The sequence below is a fragment of the Larimichthys crocea genome, chromosome XII (genome assembly GCF_000972845.2).
Source record: "Larimichthys crocea isolate SSNF chromosome XII, L_crocea_2.0, whole genome shotgun sequence".
Taxonomy (NCBI): domain Eukaryota; kingdom Metazoa; phylum Chordata; class Actinopteri; family Sciaenidae; genus Larimichthys; species Larimichthys crocea.
In genome coordinates, this window is record NC_040022.1 from 18,223,804 (window position 1) to 18,242,872 (window position 19,069).

General features: G+C 38.9%; 3 protein-coding genes across 3 annotated transcripts; 2 read left to right on the forward strand and 1 right to left on the reverse strand.

Annotated features, from left to right (window-relative positions):
• Positions 1–1,077: 1,077 nt before the first annotated feature.
• Positions 1,078–2,681, forward strand: LOC104920985 (transcription factor HES-1-B). Its single transcript, XM_019259050.2, has 4 exons — positions 1,078–1,413; positions 1,516–1,611; positions 1,701–1,788; positions 2,007–2,681. Exons 1-4 carry the CDS (start codon positions 1,306–1,308, stop codon positions 2,447–2,449), a joined length of 735 nt encoding a protein of 244 aa, XP_019114595.1. The 5' UTR covers positions 1,078–1,305; the 3' UTR covers positions 2,450–2,681.
• Positions 2,682–8,941: 6,260 nt separating this feature from the next.
• On the reverse strand, positions 8,942–11,710 carry zgc:153913 (carboxypeptidase N subunit 2). Its single transcript, XM_010733310.3, has 2 exons — positions 11,623–11,710; positions 8,942–11,441 (listed from the first exon to the last, which is right to left on the reverse strand). The coding sequence occupies exon 2, from the start codon at positions 11,433–11,435 to the stop codon at positions 9,873–9,875; it is 1,563 nt and encodes a 520-aa protein (XP_010731612.3). The 5' UTR covers positions 11,436–11,441; positions 11,623–11,710; the 3' UTR covers positions 8,942–9,872.
• A 615-nt stretch (positions 11,711–12,325) lies between these two features.
• On the forward strand, positions 12,326–15,951 carry cldn1 (claudin 1). Its single transcript, XM_010733309.3, has 4 exons — positions 12,326–12,698; positions 13,613–13,777; positions 13,964–14,048; positions 15,040–15,951. The coding sequence occupies exons 1-4, from the start codon at positions 12,476–12,478 to the stop codon at positions 15,200–15,202; spliced, it is 636 nt and encodes a 211-aa protein (XP_010731611.1). The 5' UTR covers positions 12,326–12,475; the 3' UTR covers positions 15,203–15,951.
• The last annotated feature ends 3,118 nt before the right edge of the window (positions 15,952–19,069 follow it).

Sequence of the window (19,069 nt, forward strand, 5' to 3'; positions counted from 1 at the left end):
TTAATACATCGTTTAACTTTTAGTATCATATTAATAGGTAGGCTGGACAATAATTTACTTAATAAATAATAATTTAATAATAAATAATGTCAAAATGCCACCACTGCACTGTACAACAGCCCAAAGTGATGTCCTAGTGGCATTTAGTAAAATTGCAGATTGCAACCAACTGAGTGTCCCTCACATCACCCTTCCAAGCATGTAGGAGAAACTACGATGGCTTAATGCTAAATGTCCTATCTAGTGCCAGTGTTTAGTTTGCCTATTCTGGGCTAATGCAGAAACATCAAACATATTTATGAATATTGGATTCGATTTCTGCCAATAAATCCACCTAAATCACACACTGGACCTTTATACACACCTGTAATCTGACCAAGGCTAATACATGAAACAATACAATCTGAAATAATATAAAGAAGAAACAACTTTTTGTGGATGTGAAGCTAAAACCAGATATTGGTATTTTCATGTAACAAAATCATTAAAAAAGAATGAATCGATTATCATCATTAGAAAAGATTTAATGTCCAGTGTGTAAGATTTAGGTGAATTTATTGGCTGAAAAAGAATCCAATATTCATAATTATGTTTCCATTAGTTGTATATTCACAATAAGAATTAGTATTACTAATTAGTAATTACAGTAGTAGTACACTAGCCCAGATACGCAAATTAAACACTGGCACTAGGACATTAAGCATTAGGCCATTGTAGGTGATGTGAGGGATATTCTGTTGGTTGCAGTCTGCAACTTCACTAAATGCCTTTAAATCCAACACACTAGACCTTTAAATCGCCAAATTAAATTGATTTAACACAGATTCATTCATATAAATCAGCAGCATACACACACACACTATACAACAAGCAGGTGATCCACTCTGACAGCTAACACTTAAACTGTAAAATAACTTTTCTGTCTGAATCAGTCTTTCAGCATCCTGACAGGTAGCCAATAGGAGCGCCTCGTCGCACGAGCCCGCCGCCTCTCCGGCATCGTGTCCCGCGCGCTCATTGGACAGACGAATGAAACCCAGGAAACTCGCACACGAGCCGCTCGCGTGCAGGCTCGCGCTCTATAAATAAAACCTGAGGCGCTGGAAACAGGAGCGGAGTGGATGTCAGCTTGGCGGGGAGACAGAAGTCACTTCTGACATTTGTCATCAGTAAACTGCTCTGTGGTTTGCCAGGAAAAGGCGGGACTCACTTCCACTGGACTGACCTTTTTAAATTATTGTTGTGCACCATTATATTAATTGATAAAGTATTTATTTGGACCGTTTTTAACTACAAACCTGAAAGATGCCCGCCGGGACTTTCGAGAGAACATCTCCATCCGCTGTGGCTGCCACACCAGCAAGTGGAGAGTCCACACCCGAAAAACCCCGCACTGTGTCAGAGAACAGAAAGGTATATGGACTGAGTCTTTTGGGTAATATTCATATATTTTGAAGCTATTATTTGCTCTTAATAACAGTCATCTCAACAGCTGTTTTTTTTTTCTATTTAAAGTCCTCCAAACCTATCATGGAAAAGCGCAGACGCGCACGCATCAATGAGAGTCTGGGCCAGCTGAAGACCCTCATCATGGACGCACTCAAGAAAGATGTAAGGACGACGTTTTTATAACAAGATAGATTGAATTTAGGAACCAAATGAACAGATTCAGTACTAAATGGTGACTTTTGTCCGTTTAGAGCTCCAGACACTCCAAACTGGAGAAGGCAGACATCCTGGAAATGACCGTGAAGCACCTCAGGAACCTGCAGCGGCTTCAGATGACTGGTACGTGACTACCATTTCTGGATTGACCATGCCGATGTGTGGATGTCTAACTTTAGATGGTAAACATGTTCTCATGGTCTCTAAGATTTATTGCCTACAGCCCAGCTGGTGTGCCAGCCCCTAAGAGTAGATGTCAAATGGCCTTAACTGGACTTTTTTTATTATTTAAATTAGCCAATTATTTTTTGTATTTATGTTTTTTGTATTTTCCTCTACAGCTGCTGTGAACACAGACCCATCCGTCCTTGGTAAATACAGAGCTGGGTTCAGTGAGTGTGTTGGAGAGGTCACTCGTTTCCTGTCCACGTGTGAAGGGGTGAACACAGAGGTGAGGACTCGCCTCCTCAGTCACCTGGCAGCCTGCGTGACCCAAATCAACGCTGTGAACTTCTATACACCTCACCCAGCTGCGCCGGGACTTGCAGGACAGAACAGCACACAGCTCCCAGCTGCCTCCGCTCCACAGATGCCCTGTAAAAGTGGTGTCTCCCCAGACATGATGAAGCTGTACAGTGGCTTCCAGGTTGTGCCAACACCGGATGGACAGTTCGCTTTTCTTGTTCCCAGTGCAGCTCTCATGCCTTTGAGTGCACAGAACAGCCATCATATATCACCTGTTGCACCTCCGGTCACCTCAGACTCTGTGTGGAGGCCGTGGTAGGAAATCAGCTGAAGGACTATGACACAATAAAACATATTTTTGTACATTTTGTAAATGTTTTCAAATCCTACTCAAGAGGGATGTTTACACACATTTGTGTTTTTGTTTTATGGACATTTGGAGATATCTTTGGCCTCTTTGCTCGCTGTGATTTTGATTTGCCTCAGGAGGTCAGGAAAATCCATGAAAAGCTCTTGAAAAGCACTGTATTTTTTGAGATTAATAAAATGTTTCTATGATGTTTACTACAATATTTGATGCAATGGTGTTTTTGTCATTTCTCTCTCAAAAGAAACCCCAAAAAACAAACATCATGTTGTCACGCTTTGGGTTACACTTTGTCCTCGGTTTTCTGGAAAGTCTTTTCAATTAACATCCCTTGTAGAGCAGCCGTTTAAATATAGGCCCCCTCATGTCATGGTTATCTTGTCCACACCTGATCATCCTTTTCGCACTGACATGGAGACCTGCTTTCTGGCGGGAAATACATACCTTTCTAATGAGGTAAGGAACTCGAGAGGTCATGTTGAGCCCGAGGAGTGTGCTGTCATGGCAGTGAGTGAGGCAGGATCTGCAGGCCTGACTGTGCTCCTCCCAGATTGTGAACCTAGTGACAGAGCTAAATGAAGACCAGACTAAATAACATACTTATTTCTCAAGGACATTACTTTCTGAGGTGTTATTCCTGCAGTATCCGCCTCTAGAAGTGAGGCAACACATATTAGAATGATTCAACATTTTGACAAAACACACAGCAAATTTGATTTAAAATTATTTAACCGTATAAGTGTGTGTTTGCACAATAGCTTCTTAGCAGCAGCCCTGCAGAGCCGGTCCAAATCATTGTCCATTTAGTGGACAGTTGAAGGGCTGATGCTCCCAGCATGCGTCCTGAGCGTGGTGCTCACACAGTGGAACACAAGCAGAGCGTGACCAGAGGTCACAGGTGCCCCTCATTCACGCTCCAAAGACAAACGCAGCTCCGACAGCATGTTGCCTTGAATCTGGCAACCCATCAACAGACCTGGCAGCCCATCACCAGAAGACAGGGGCCTCCCCTTGACAGCATCAAACAGTGGCACCTCCAGAGGCAAACACACTTGCACAATCCGTGACCACTCGGTTGTTCCTGATTTAATATTCATGGAATTTAAGGGATTAGGGTAGGGTCATAACAGAAATAAATGCAGCAGTAACCACGTTGTACGTCAGACGTTCTTGTTTCTCAAAGCACTGAGAAACAGGTGCACGATATCCTGCACTTGTGAGTATATATTGTTTGTATGTGGTAAAGAAATTCGGCCTTTCAGGATAGGCATCAGTGTAAATGTGAATCAAATCATCTCTCTGTCACTCTAAAACTTATTAAAACTCTTCACTTTGTGCAAACGATACAGTCAATTAAGTTTACATCTCTGTTTTGGCAGAGCTGAGGCAAGACTGGCAGTAAAGAAGACTTAAAGACAAAAATAGAGCTCCCCCTTCTATCGGAGCATCCTTTGAGAAGATCCTCCGAAACACAAAAACAAAGACGGGCCCCTCGTGGCTCAATGGCTCCTCTCTTTGTGACCCTCTCCATCTTCATAAAGGGCCTTCCCCTTGTTTATCCAGGAAGAGGTTTAATGGCAGGGAGGGGGGTGAGGACCATGCTGTCACTTTCACTGTGCTAAAGAAGGCTCATTGTTGCCCACTCCCAAAGGTCCTGGTCTTAAAGGCCTTTTGAGAACTCCCCAGGCTAGGCTGTTCTCTTCAGATAAGAGTAGCTGTGAAGTACTGACAGATCACTCCTATCTATATTTATACCTGATGGAGAACCTGGAGTGGTTTTGATGGAGGCGCTTCAACAGATGTCATGCCATTCTTGAGGCTTGTTTACCAGTGTTGGTCCCCTCCTTCCATCTTTTGTCATCTGTCTTGTTTCAATTGTTTCCTTTACCATCTCCCTGCCCCCTCTTATCAAAACCCCAGTTTGATGCAGTATTTTCCCAAACCTTGTAAAGCAAAGAATAGTAAACATGAAGCAGAATAATGCCTGCCCCTTTGCTTTGCTCCATGATTGATGACCTCTCCTCACAAACACAGCGACAACTGTGACAGGTTCCCTGCTTGTTTCCTCCTGACACTTACCGGAAACCTTCGCTGCCTCCGCCTTTGCGGGTGAATTGGCGTAGTATTGTTCTTAGAGTTGTTATGGTGCTTGATGGGGGTCGACATAGTCAGTGGTGGTTCACATCAAGGCTAATGAATAGATTATGCACTCGATATCAATAGTGAATGAACAATGCTTTGTCCCTTCACTCCAATTCATCCCTTTTTGATTTAGCTGGTTGTTTTTGAAAAACTCAACAACACACTCGTGGAAGTTGAGCTTCCGGGGAGTAAATTTAGTATCAGCATGACACGATAACAGTGGAAGTGGAAAATTTATTACTCTGGACCCACACAGAGTGATGATGGTGTGACCGTAAAAATCAAGTAACTCTGGTGCTACATCACAAGTCATCGCATCTTCAAAGGAGATGTTGTGTTGGATGTTGGGTTGGGGAGTGGAGGTTTTGTTTTCTCTGTAGTTATTGGCCATATGCCCGTGAAGGGTTATGAAGAGGACCGTAAAGATACACTTTCATAGCAGGAGTGCTTTCAAGGAGAGATATCCCAACTTATCTTGCAAAACCGCAAAACTATGTGTGAGGCATCAATTAAACCAAACAGAAATTAAAGGAAGAGCTGAAAGGATAATTCTAGTTTATTACAACCCAAGACTTGCTTTTGAAATGTGTCCATTCATCAATTAACTCAAGTTAATGAGCAAATAGGTTAGCCAAACCTATTTGGAAGGGAAGACAAAGGCAAATGGTCAAATTATTACCCAAACTGCTGATTATAGACATTCATCAGATTTTACAGACCAACCTCCTGGCATTGTGTCGCTCTCATCCCTATTTTCTGTTTGCCTTGTGACTATATATTATAAACTGAAAGCACAAATGGCCCCACAAATAATACAAATGAAAATAATAATAATAACTGACCAAATGGCAAATAGCTGTACAGTTAGATTTGGAACACACATCACACCTTGGGTGCTGAAGGAAGCTGCAGCAACAAACAATAATAGTAAGTCAATGTGAGAGCCTGCTTAGTGTCTCATTATAATGTTTGTGTTCTGCATCTCCATGAATATGATTGAACATTACTAGTCAGCTGAGAGCCAAACAGCTGATGAATGAGCGAGCTGATCGCAATCAGCGAATACAACAATAAATAACTTTATATTATTATATTGGTACATACTCTTATAGAGGGTTCAGATTTCATTAATGATTTTAGATATGTGTAATAAATAGTTTACTAAAGCTTTATAGCTTTCCTTTTCATGCTTTAAAACATTTATTCATTTTCCATAAGGGCCCTTCCTAACACAACCATTCACACACAGAAAGGCCCCAGCCCCAGGACCTGGTGGGTTTGAATCAAAAACCTTCTCACTGTGAGGCAGCTAACCACTGCACCAGATTCAAATTAAATTAAATATTAAAATTCTACTTCAAGACAATTAAAGAAAGCTTTAAGATTGGCAAATTATGGAAATCCTTTTGGTTGTTGTTTATTTTCTTCTTTAAAAACTTGCTCTGTCTTCTTTATCATCTTTAATTCTTCACAAAGCCCCTTCAACCACATACCTTCTGAAAGAAAACCACAAAACAACTGGGACATTTACTGCAGATTTTGTTTTGCACATCAAGCTTTGGATCAAGCATTGCTTTATTAATCCATAATTTGTAAAGTGCACTCATTTCCATGTCTTTCCATTGTGAATCAATGGCCTCTTGAGAAATTACTTCTGCTGCTGGAAGTTGAAGTGTGGGAGGTATATCAATTGTTTTGCAGCAACAAACTGCTAGGTTTTGCTGTGACTCTTCAATATACAATGAAGGGCTGCATGCATAATAAAAACCTCTCTATATGCGGAGATGGAAACAAAACAAGGATAGGCATATAAGAGCAGGATCCACAGGGCCATAGCTCCGGATTCATCCTCCATAATTGTAATGTGATGATAAGGAGCTTATAGCCTCTTGTTATCCTCCAATAGGGACGGACAAGACAAAAGCCAGTATACCAGTATGCTAAAAGATTACCATTCTGGTGACATCTCTGCGTCCACTTAACACCCACATCAGGTCAGCTGTTCTTAATTTGGTCACCAACACCAATTTAGCCTCCACCCAGGGGTCTGGGTGCACTGAGGGGTAAATATTGACCCTTGTTTGTAAGCAAGGCTCACATTTTGAGTGTGCAAAATGGCCTATTTGTGTTCTTGAGATGTTTAGGTCATGGTGTCATGGAGGATGTGTATCACCCTCTCACAGGCTGAGAGAGAGGATCTAATAGACACCTGTCCACATAATAGCAACTGGTGTTGGTTATCTTTTCATGATTCACTGAATATTTCAGTGAAGCTAACAACGAATATGATAAGCAAAGTATAGATAAGTGTTCTATAAACTTTTTGTGAATTTTGTCCTCAAGACTGAGACATATGTCCCTTGTTATGATAAAATTGATGATACGCACTTAAATGTCCTGATCTGAAATTATTTTACATTTTCAGATCACAAACTTTCGTCTTGAATTCTTGCCCCAGGCAATGAGTCTCAGATGACCTCTACTCTTTGTCCTGAGGACTCTGCCCTGCCCTCTCCACCTCCCTCTTCACCGGCCTGGTCTAAACTCTGTGGGAAACCCCCCAGTGCTTTGTTTTGTTTCGGGACATTTTGTGTCTCACAAGATAATGTCTGCACCCCTCCGTTTCTTTCCTTTCCTATCTGCTGGAGTGGGGTGTCCAGCACTAACTGCCCACTAAGCAGGGGTTAGGGATATAGGATCTGACCATGGGGGCTTTTCATCGTGCCTCACGACAGTGCCCACTCCCTGCTGCTGGTAGTTTGCCAGGCAATGAGAGTAAGTGGCAACGATGGATGCGGACACGTGGTTTGGTATTGAAGATAACTCTATTAAGTTTTACAATATGTTGCACGACCAGTCATTGCTCTTACCCTTAGAACTTCTGCTGGAGATGCCAAATTGACCAAAAGTACAAACAATATTGACTTAATGAATACAAAATGATGCACCTAAATAAATAAATAAATTTTTTTTATCTGATACAATTGTGCAAGTAAATCCAAGTGGCAACCTCTATGGCTGTAAAATGAAGCCAACGCAGAAGGTCTATAATCCCCCATATTTAAATGTATAAATTCACAGCAGAAATAAACTGGTAGAAAAAATAGTTTTGGTCTCTATAGCTATTTTCCCTGTTAATGACAACTGTAATGAGTCTGAATTTTTATATAACTTACCTGTTTAAATTAATATTAAGTCTTCAAGTTATGCAGAATTAATAAAGTGTCTGCTTTGATTGATAGGTGGGTACTGTCACAGGCGGTTGGTTTCAGCAGCCGGACTTCATTCAGCCCACTCCACCCACGCTCCATGTTTTTGCCCATTTTTGGATTAGCCAAGAGTTGGTGAAAGCAGGACTGTCAAGATTAAAACAGCCACAACACCACACTTTCACAAAAGATTCCAGAAACATTTTTCTTTATCCAAATTTAAGAAGCTTGACACTGCATAAGTTGATTTTTGGCTACCAGAGGGCAGCAAGACACACTGTAAGCACAACTTTGACATATTCACCCTGTAAAGCCATATAAGCATTAATTTGGAGTTTCTGATGAACTGAATCATTCTGAGTGTAAAATAGTCTGGTTTAGCTTAAGCCTAAATGCAAAAATATTGTTCACATTAGAGTTCTGGTCTTTGAACACTACTAAGTGATTTAGAGCTACAATTCAAAACTCTCTTAAGTAGAAATATAACAATATAAAAGACAACTTCACAAATGTAGCTAAATTATCAATACTTTGTCAGGGAGAATGTGGTTTGTTTTGACTGTGACTTAACCTAATAGTTTCTTCTTTTAGCTGTTCCACAGTATTTATATGAACCTCAGGACGTTCACAGAATAAAGATATGCATTTAACAACTTCAATATGTCTTGTTGCTCATCAGCTAACAATCATGTACTTTAAATGTCCTGTTTATCCCATAATTTTGGTCAAGTGAGGATTACCTCCAACTTAAGGGCATCCCTCCAGAAGTAAGACAGCCACCAGTTTTTGTCGCGTGAATTGTGATGTCATTCAACTCAGACAGAGGACCCAATCGACCCTGTGGCCTTTGACCCTTATTAACCCTGGGTTAGAGTGCTGTATTCAAGGTGTAGCCATCTGTGTGCCTTGTTGTGTCAAGGCCCTCCCTCTTCCCTCACTCTTTATCATCCCCCCAGTATTCAGGAGCAGTGGACTGGTCAGGAGTGGACTTTAGAAATTCCTAGATGACAAGTTGTTCGATGGAAAAAGGATGCTTCACTAATGACAACCTCTGTAGGTCAAAAATACATATATGTGCCAAGACAGTAGTAAAATGGAAGTCTACTAAAAAACTATAGTACAATTTTGAGGTAGTTGTATTTCCATTTACTTTCACTCCAGCACACCTGTTTTTATGCACTATATATCTATGAACTGGTTATATTGTAGATTATGATTTTACGGACAGAAGCGATGATGAGCTATAGGTTAAAGTATCCAACAGTATATAAAATAGTCAGAATTAGCTTCTGCTTGACTACAACATTAAAATGCTGCATAAACATGAATGCACCAGTAATAATAATCCACTTAATTAATATAATAAGACTAGCTATTCTATATAGTTCTAGTTCTAATAAGTAAATATGGCTGATAACATTTTAAATACAGGAAATTACCTATTTTATTTTTAGCAGTTTGGAAACCTTTACTTAAGTGAAGGATATGAATACTGAATACTTCTTCCACCACTGCCCTGAGGAAAAATGGTTGTAAATGTTTGACTTCAAACGAATTATTTGAAGAAGCAAACCTGACTTTTTATTGACTTTTTACACGGACAGCTCTTACACTTTGTGAAAACTAATACATATAGTGTTCTACACTTTTCCTGATGATTGTTGTTCACAACATTTTCAACCTATGACTTAAACCACCAGCAGTGTATATCAAGAAGGGAACCATCTACTGTAGAAACAACACAGATGAACATGTTACTGTTATTCATAGTTCCTGTTCCTGCAGTGACAAGATCTTAAAAAGTAGTGGATTGAACTTTGAACTTCACATGAAATAGGGTTCATCAACCTCTCTTATCGTTCAGCAGCATGCATGCAAACTGGTTATCAGCTGTTGAGTTAGAGGTTTGTTTACAGTATTGACCAACAGAACGTATAATGTGACTCTTTGTATAAAGAAAGACCAAATGCATCATGACATACAGTATTTGCACAGTGAGCAAAGTCTAATCTCATATCTCTAATCTACTCACTCGTGCTAACTGCCTTATTGTTACAATAAGAATCTTCAGGCTCATGGTTCAAAATATGCTCCTTAATACTGCCGTCATCCTCCTGAAACTGTACCCTCACAGTCAGTGGAGCGCATTTATCCACTTTACACTTGATGATCACTGTGTCATTGGAAGCTTCTTGGCTACAGCGGCTGAGATGAGGCATCACATCTTTGGACAGCCAACACTCCAGCTGGTCCCTGTCGATGGAGACGACTGGCTTCCCCCTCAGAAAGGCAGGGCTCTCACAAAGCATCCTGTCGAGCATCTCTATGTCTTGGCTGTATCTCATCACCCAGTCATACAGATACCACATGTGGCAGTCACATTTCCAGGGGTTTCCATTCAGTCTCACTGTGCACTGGGTGGCAAAAGAGTCTAAAAGGCCCAATGGGAGAGTTTCTAGCTGGTTGTTAGACAGGTAGAGCTGCTGAATGAGCACCTGGTCCTCAAACAGTTTGGCATCCACTTTCCTCAGGTTATTGTTGTTTAGGTGGATTACCGTGAGGCTAAATAGATCCCGAAATATCATTTCAGGTAGTGAGATGAGCTGGTTTTCAGACAGGTCCAGATACTCCAGGACTGTAACATTTCTAAAAATGTCTTCCGGAAGGTTTGAGAGCTGGTTAGAGGACAAGATAAGGTCGGTAAGGGATGTCAAACTACAAAGAGAGGACAGCTCAGTCAGTCTGTTGCCTTTCAGGTTCAACTTCGTCAAATTTGAGCCTTTGAATCCAAACACTTTATCACTGAAGATTGTAAGATGGTTTCCACGGAGATTCAGCACCTTCAGTTTGGTTAACGCAAAGAAAATGTTGTCAGCAAGCTCTGAGATCTTATTCCCCTCCAAGTGAAGCTCTGTCAGTTGAGAAATGTTGTGGAATGTGTCAGATGTAAGATTGCTGATGAGGTTGTTGTTCATTTTCAGGGTCTCCAGTCTTTCTATACCAGAAAAAGTTTCCCTTTTCAGTTCTTCAAGCTTATTTAGGGACAAATCTAGAGCACGCAGATTGTGCAGGTTCAGGAAAAGAAATGGAGGCAGATCTGATATAATGTTGCCCTTCATCTGTAGAGTTTCTAGCTTTTTCAGTGAGTCAAATGTGCTAGGAAGCACAGTCCTAAATCTGTTGAAGTTAAGTATCAGTTTAGTCAAGTTTTCCTGTTTTGCAAAAGTCCCCATAAATAAATTTTCCAGCCCAGGGTTCCCACTGATTTCCAGCTCCTGCAGCTCAGCCAAATGCTCAAAAGACCGAGAATGAATACTTCGTAGTGCATTATTTATTAAGATAAGCTTGGTAAGTTGTGGGCTCTCCTCTAAAGTGTGTTCAAATAGGTACCCAAGGGATGATGACATTACAATAAAGTCCTTGACCTGCTTGGACGTGTTCTTGGGTAAAGATGAGATCCCTCCATCAGCACACAGTACTTGGGCAGGAGTGAAACACTGGCATTTGTATGGACAAGAGGTATGTGAGTCTGTGTTGCAACAGAGAAGCAGCATCAGGAACAGACTCAGACTCAGTTTTTTGTCCATTTTTCACTGTCGAATCACAAAAAAAAGCTTGTATAAATTAACAGAAAATCTAAGTCATCATTCCGTTGAGCAAAAATACATTATACTCTTGTTGTTTGTTTTTCTTTAGCTACCGTTTACTCACAGCAAGAAGAATCAGTAACATTCAGACTGTATTCATTGATGTAAATAATGAAATTCAACGTACCTCTGTGCTACAGGTATCCCAGAGCATTGAAACAAATTTCCTTGTGGATCTACAAGGCAGCTGACACAAAGTACAAATGACAACAAGTCTGAATTAGGCAAGACAAAACCTTTGGTCAGTGGCCAGCTCCTGCCATGGTTGCATTTGCTTACAACAAAAAAAGTGGAATTCAGCAAATCAGCTCCCACAGCAGAATATAGCTTTACTACGAATACTACATACTACTGCCATTACTAATAATTGTGTTCATTTTTTGTATTTTATTTCTAATCCTTTTAGTCAGAGAGAATTGGCCAAAAACAGCAGTGCTAAGTACACAGAGTTACATTAAAACAAATCATGTACAGTATAGGACCAACGTGGGAGAGTGGGAAGACAATTTAAAATGTTTCTACCTGCCGTAAAGGAAGTGTTTCCAAATAAAGTTTGTCATGTGAATTCTCTGAAATTTAGGGTTTGTGCATCGTATATTATAATAGATTGATTGATTACTCTTTATTATTATTTATATAATAACAGACCACATATTGGTACAAAAGTTGACAGTATCTCAGCTATGTTTGAGTGTGACTACCTGTACATGTGTGCTCAGCTGTGTGCTTCTGCAGTATTCATTGCAGGATACCATCACCTCCACTAGATGTCATAATGCTCCACCTAACCTCAGTCGGGGGTGATGGCATTCTTGGATCCTCCCTCTCCTCCAGGGCATTCTGAGGTGATGCACAGGTAGACAGCACTGTTTGAGATCCTCCACCCAAATCCAGCAGGAATTACATTTTTGGAACTTTTTAATCTTTTGAAACTTTTTCCACTTTCATCATTTCTAATTTTTAGTCACTGAAGTTAAATCATGGCCAATGCAGGTATACAGCTTCTTGGCTTCACGCTGGCTTTCCTGGGCTTCATTGGCTCGATTGCATCCACAGTCATGGTGGAATGGAAAGCTTCGTCCTATGCAGGAGACAACATCATCACAGCCCAGGCGATGTTTGAAGGACTGTGGAAGAGTTGTGTATCACAGAGCACCGGTCAAGTTCAGTGTAAAGTGTATGATTCACTTCTCCAGCTGCCAGGTAATGTTGTTTCACATAACCATTATTCGTGAGACCTTTTATAGGATTCCTTTGCAAAGGCTGATTGTGTATTCCATGTCAGACACATCAGAGCGAGCATGTCCTTTCTTCTTCTATGAAAATATGTTATGTGGGTGTGGAAACAAAATGGACCATGAGACAATGAATCAAACAAACGAAAGTTTTTTTTTGTTTTTTTTACTTTTTACTTATGAAATTTGTGAAATGTTTGCCTTTGTGTGGTAAAACAGGAATGTGTAACTCCCTGGTCATTCAAACCTTCTTAGAAAGTGGCCTTCTCTCTCCCTGCAAGACCTCTTTGCATGCTGAGACATGTCAGTCAAATACCAACACCTGGATGATCAAACAGAAACCTTTCCTTCTTCTGAATTCAATTCAAAAGGAATAGAAGTCATCAATGATGTTTAATTTGAAGAAAAAAAATATATCAGTGTAAATGGATGTTCATTTTATATGTTATAAAAAAACACCACCATCAAATACAAAGAACATGCATGCAGGAATGTTTGTAAAGTACACCTCAGCTGAAAGTGACTCACGCTGTATGCACTCCCGCCTGGTTTGTGCCTGTTGTCAACACAAAGATGAACACTGAGATTAAGTAAAGAAATATGTTACTAACTGTAAATAAAAAACTGCTAGTTTGATGATTTTTATCAGATTTTTGAACTTTAGTTTTTGTTTAAGCTTTTGTGTAGATACATTATAAATAGAGGTAAGGGTAATAAATATGCATTTGTGCGGTTAGAAAGCACAGAGAAACTAAGAGTGGACAGGAAGTACACTCAACTACTCAACTTTCTAAGGTCAAACATCAAAGCCAAATAAATAAATAAGTGTCTGCATGAAATCTGCTCAAATCAAGTGATTCTGTGCTATGTCTTTGTCTTCAGGGATTGTACAGGGCACACGAGGGCTGATGCTGGCCTCCATCTTGCTGAGCTTAATTTCTATCTTGGTGGAGGTGGTGGGCATGAGGTGTACCACCTGTATGGCACAAGAACCAGAACAGAAGGACAAAGTGGCTCTTGCTGGAGGGATTATCTTCATTATTGCCGGTCAGAGTTCATTTAGTTCAGACACACGCATGCAATAGGCACAAAATGCTTGAACATCATCTACTGTATGTTTTGTCCACAATAGTGCAACAACTTTTTTCACTTTTATAAAAAATGATCAGTGATGCACTCCTGCATGTTTTAATTTGTGTAACACAATAATGTAAAATGTCTTTCTACTTCCAGGTCTGCTTGCTCTGGTGGGAACGTCTTGGTATGGCAACAGAATAGCAAAGGAATTCTACGACCCATTTACTCCCACTAACGCCAGGTGAGGTCGACCTTTTGTTTAGTCTGGAATTCACACTAATTATCAGGTATCACTGCAGCTGTGTGTAATGACGGAGAGGACAAACACTTGCCAAACAAAGTGTCACATACTTAAGAGACTTTGATAATGTCAATGGTGGAAGTACTAATATCTTTTAAGTACCAATACCAATTTGTAAAATTCTTTGTGATAACTAAAAGCTAAAACGTACTTTTATAAATCGAATTTATAATGTCTTTATAAAATCTTAATCTGACATGTAACTAGTAACTGTACACTAGCTCTGTAAAATAAACATAGAGTAAATATAAGCTAAGGTATTTAGTGGGATAAAATCGAATGAACCGATAATGGATAAGATGATAATGTCAGGAACATTATAAATCATTTATTCTCACCGTTTTACATTTAGTTTTTGTTCTTTTAAAATGTAAATATCACCACTCATATTTAATCTACTCATGCTGTGCGTACTGTATTTACTGTAATATCTACCTCCGGAAAACCATCTACCTCATGTGCACAAGGTCCTTGTTTTTTTAGTTATAGTTATGTCTATATCTGTACGTACATTGAGAGCAAAGTGTAACTGGAGTTAAATTCCTCTTATGTGTGCACACACCTGGCCAATAAAAGTGACTGATCTGGATGATACACATTAAATATTAAACTATAGCAGCTTGTTAGCTTATCTTGGTATGAAGATTGGAAAAAGTTTTTGTGAAGTTGCCAGGCAGAGTAGGCCTAACTAACTTATTATTTCCTGTACAGAGAGGAGAACTATTCCTTTAGTTTTCAAACATACTCTTAAATTCTCATATATCTATCTTTACAAAAATGGCTTGAAACATTGTGACATTTGAGCGTTGCTGCTGTGGATATCTAACTGAATATAATATGATCAGCTTGTGTGACTTTAAGACCTGTAATGATGGTAAGTCTTTTCCAAATGTCAATATGAGTCTCAGAGTGATGTGTGAATCATTCACAGGTATGAATTTGGAAGTGCCCTGTATGTTGGATGGGGAGCTGCCTGTCTCACCCTTATAGGAGGAGGCTTCCTCTGCTGCAACTGCTCCAACGAGAGCTCAGGGAAATCTCCACGGTACCCAGCATCCCGCTCTGCAGGCCAGCCAGGCAAGGACTACGTCTAGGACAGTCACTCCATCTATCCTATGTTTAATGATGAATGCTGTCTTTGTGGGGAATTGTGTTACAACATGTATATTTGCAGGTGTTATATTTTGTTAGGTAATACAATAAAAAAGGTTTGTGATCCCCTAAATTTGTCATTGAAGAGAAATTTTTAAATTCATTCACAATAGATGAAATTAACGTTAAATGCTACTTGAAATTAAATATTAAATATAAACATAAAGATATGTTTGGCCAGAATTTCTCAGAAGATTGCAATCTTTGGATCTTCCATTTAGTACAAATATGCTCAGGGGTTGACTGTTATTTTTGTTACTTGTTTGTTACTAAAATAAAATCCTCATTACTTTGCTATTATTGTATGTTTTATATTCTGAAAATTTTGTTTTGTTCGAGGCGTAACACATGTTTGTTGATGGTCAAAATCAGTGTCCGGGCATTTGCCTTTCCTTTTGGCAGTATTGAAGTAAGAAAATAGGTCACAAACAGTAGTGGACGTATTTATTCATACATGGTATCTTTGTACTTTTGAATGTTTGTCTGTGTCACTATCTGTAACAAATGTACAGTGGCTGCAGTATTCAGATCATTTACTTAAGTAAAAATACTAATCCCACACTGTAAGAAATACTTTTATTACAAGTAAAAGACCAGCCATCAAGCCCTCACTTAAGTAAAAGTAAGTATTATCAATTATTTTCAAACGTGTTTTAGTAAAAACTGTCAGTCTTTTAGTATTATATATTTTATTATATATATATATACTTTTTGGGATGGTGTATTAATGTGTACATTGCATTTTACTGTTGTCGATGTTTAATAAATAATTTGAAATACTTCATGTTCTGTTGGGTAGTTTCAGCAAAACATCATATTCCTTAAGATCATATGTATCATAATATATCATAAAAAAACCACGTAGCTCTAAAAAGTAAATTTTTCATGAAGTCAGAAAATATATAAGCTTAAGAAACAACACCTTGGTTTCTCCGGAAAAAAAAATCTAAATCACAAAACTTGGAGAGAATTTTCACTATGAAAAATCTGTAAACTGTAAAGTAAGTTAATAATACAAGTACCTCAAATATGGTTTCAAACAGAGTACTTAAGTAAATGGACAGCACCACTGAAAATAGATTTTCTAAATTGGTTATTAAGTTATTTTTAACAAATATCCCTAACAAGAGTAAATGTTGAGGAATAAACTGTATTTATTGTGCTTAACATGTAACAATCTTTGTAGAAGAGAGAGAGGGAGTGAAAATAGAATGAATGGTCACCAACCATCACACAAGTCACAGCAAAACATGAAAATAGTGTGAACAATCTTTTGGTTGCCTGTTTTTTTTTTTTCAACAGTTTTGTTTGTCAAACATGTAGGTGTGACTGCTGGAGAGATTTCTAGAGAAATGTGTCGCCTCAGGGAAGACAAAACTAATCTGAACAGGGAGGCATTCCTCAGACATGATCGTTCCTGTCTCAACATGCCTCCTTACACAAAAGGAAGTGTACTCCTCATCAGAGTCCATGGAGGCCAGATCCCAAAGAATTTATACCCACCTACGTTTACTACATTAAATCTGTATGGAAGAATTTCAACCGCTCATCCCACCAACACACACACACACACACACACACACACACACACACACACGACAACATGATTTTATCTACTGTTTTATTAATAACATTAACACACAGTTGTCTCCATTGTTGCGCCTCCATCACACAGTGTGCAGTGATTCTGGAGCAGAGAGCTCCACCATCTGGTAATCCTCGAGTCTGCAGCTCTAACACCAGGCAGCTGTACGTCATTTCAACTTGTAAAAGATGACAGTAAAGATGCAAAGGTTAAAGACATGTGTGTTTACGAAGGGTTAAGTCAGATGCAACTAGACTTGGCTGTAGATCTGTGAAGACGTTTCACCTCTCATCCAAGAGGAATCCTCAGTTTATGACCTGGATGATCAAGAACCTCAGTCATGTGTAAAATATTGAAAGTCTGCCAATCGATAAAGTTCAATTTTATGTTTAACCTGTTCATCTAAGAAAAAACAACAACCCACAAACACATGCAAAACACAGATATATTACAAGAGACAAAATAAATGAAAGGATATGGCAAAAAAACATTAAAAAAAATAAAATAATAAAATAATAAAAAAAGGAGTTAAACAGTAGGATCACATGATTGCATAAACCTTGTTCTCTCTTTAAACTTACATTGTGGAGGATGACTGTGGTGATTTGTAAGCTTTTAAGGGAAGTGATTACTTTTGCTGTAGTTCAGGGGTCAAAGTAAAGATTAAATTATTTCATTTGTAGGTCTGAACTATTTCGTATTTCACCATAAAAACCAGAGGTTAAAGGAAGTCCAGAAAAAAGTTTCTTTTTTATCTTGTTAATCATCTCACATACCCTCAGATATAAAAGTTATTTATAAACATCAACATGATACATAAAAATGTAGAAATGTTGTATCCATTGTTCAAATGTCTCACAGTGGACTTTTCCTTCCTTTCTTACTTCATGCCTTTATTAGATGGAAGTATCACTTCCTGACCCCCACTGATGTTGTCATATCTATGGTGTAACATGTGGATGAACGTTACAGCACGTATGAATGAATCATTAAAACCTCTCTTCCCCTCCGGCACAGACAGTTTTTCAGCAGGCCGTCTTTAAGTTCAACTTCCCAAATTGCAGAGCAAAATCTGAGAAGAGAAAGTGCGCTCAGAGTTCACATCCTACAGTTATGATGGGAAGATGTTCATCTATTTTTTCTTCTTCTTTTTTGTCTTACTTCCAAGAAAGAATCTGGACTCATATAACTGTCACTGCCTTGCCATTTCAGTGCCCATCAAATGTGCATTTATGAATCTAAGATATGATTCAAAGTGCAATATTATTTAGTGTTCTGCCCTTTATAAACTGTAAGCTTCAAGCCTAAATAAGTGCATTGTGAAAATAATCTACAGCACTTGCCCATGATGTGGCCACTAGAGGTCAACAGAGCCTCAGTTTTAGATCACTTTCAATGACATGAAACTCTGTAACTAAATTACAGCAAGAAATCTGTCTTAAATCTATCTCTATTATAATCTATCTACTTAAATTCTATCAGGAATCTGAATGATCATAACTATTATAACACCATCAATCAATACTATTGATGACTGATGACTGACAGATGGATGCTGAGATTATGAGGTTAGTTTGGTCTGACTCTTGCTCTACTTATACACATCTTGTCTTTAAAAACTACTGGTTTAGGAAGATGAGAAACAATAAGGTTCTGTGTTGTTGCACTGTTGCAGATCTGAAGAAGAATCAGATCATCTTAATTTGTTTGGGATTCTTGGAGTCCTGGTCTTAAAGAAGTGGAATTATCCAAACAATATACCACAGTGTCCTACAACATGTCTCAGATTAGACCTCTGATCTTCTCCGCACCTTATCCTCTTAAATAAATGTAAGCTAAGACTCCAAATCCAATTTCGTCAAAGTTACCGTACTGAATGCACTAAAGGCATGTTTGCATGACATTACTATGACTGCTTATTTAATTTAATTATTTATTTTATTTATCTGCATTACAGTAAATACGTCATGACATTTTTTATTGTCTTTGTAAAAAATGTGTCATTTAGACTGATGAAGTGCATCGACAGAGCAGCACTTAACTCAAGCCCCTCCTCCCCCTCTTTAGTCCAATATTGGATCTGGAGCTGAACCAGACTCTAACTCAAACTGCTGTAATCAGCAGAGTGCCTTTGGCAGACATCACAGAAAAATCAATGAGCGGGTACAAAATCAAACGGAAAACTGAACTGTTGCTAAAATCATTTCTGTCTTCCAGTGTCGTT

Excerpts from the sequence above, each read along its gene's own strand:
- LOC104920985 (XM_019259050.2), top strand. The coding sequence starts at position 1,306 with ATGCCCGCCGGGACTTTCGAGAGAACATCTCCATCCGCTGTGGCTGCC. Across the intron at positions 1,414-1,515 it reads CTGTGTCAGAGAACAGAAAG|TCCTCCAAACCTATCATGGA; the intron begins GTATATGGACTG and ends TTCTATTTAAAG. Across the intron at positions 1,789-2,006 it reads GCAGCGGCTTCAGATGACTG|CTGCTGTGAACACAGACCCA; the intron begins GTACGTGACTAC and ends TTTCCTCTACAG.
- cldn1 (XM_010733309.3), top strand. The coding sequence starts at position 12,476 with ATGGCCAATGCAGGTATACAGCTTCTTGGCTTCACGCTGGCTTTCCTG. Across the intron at positions 12,699-13,612 it reads TTCACTTCTCCAGCTGCCAG|GGATTGTACAGGGCACACGA; the intron begins GTAATGTTGTTT and ends CTTTGTCTTCAG. Across the intron at positions 13,778-13,963 it reads GATTATCTTCATTATTGCCG|GTCTGCTTGCTCTGGTGGGA; the intron begins GTCAGAGTTCAT and ends TTCTACTTCCAG.
- zgc:153913 (XM_010733310.3), bottom strand. The coding sequence starts at position 11,435 with ATGGACAAAAAACTGAGTCTGAGTCTGTTCCTGATGCTGCTTCTCTGT.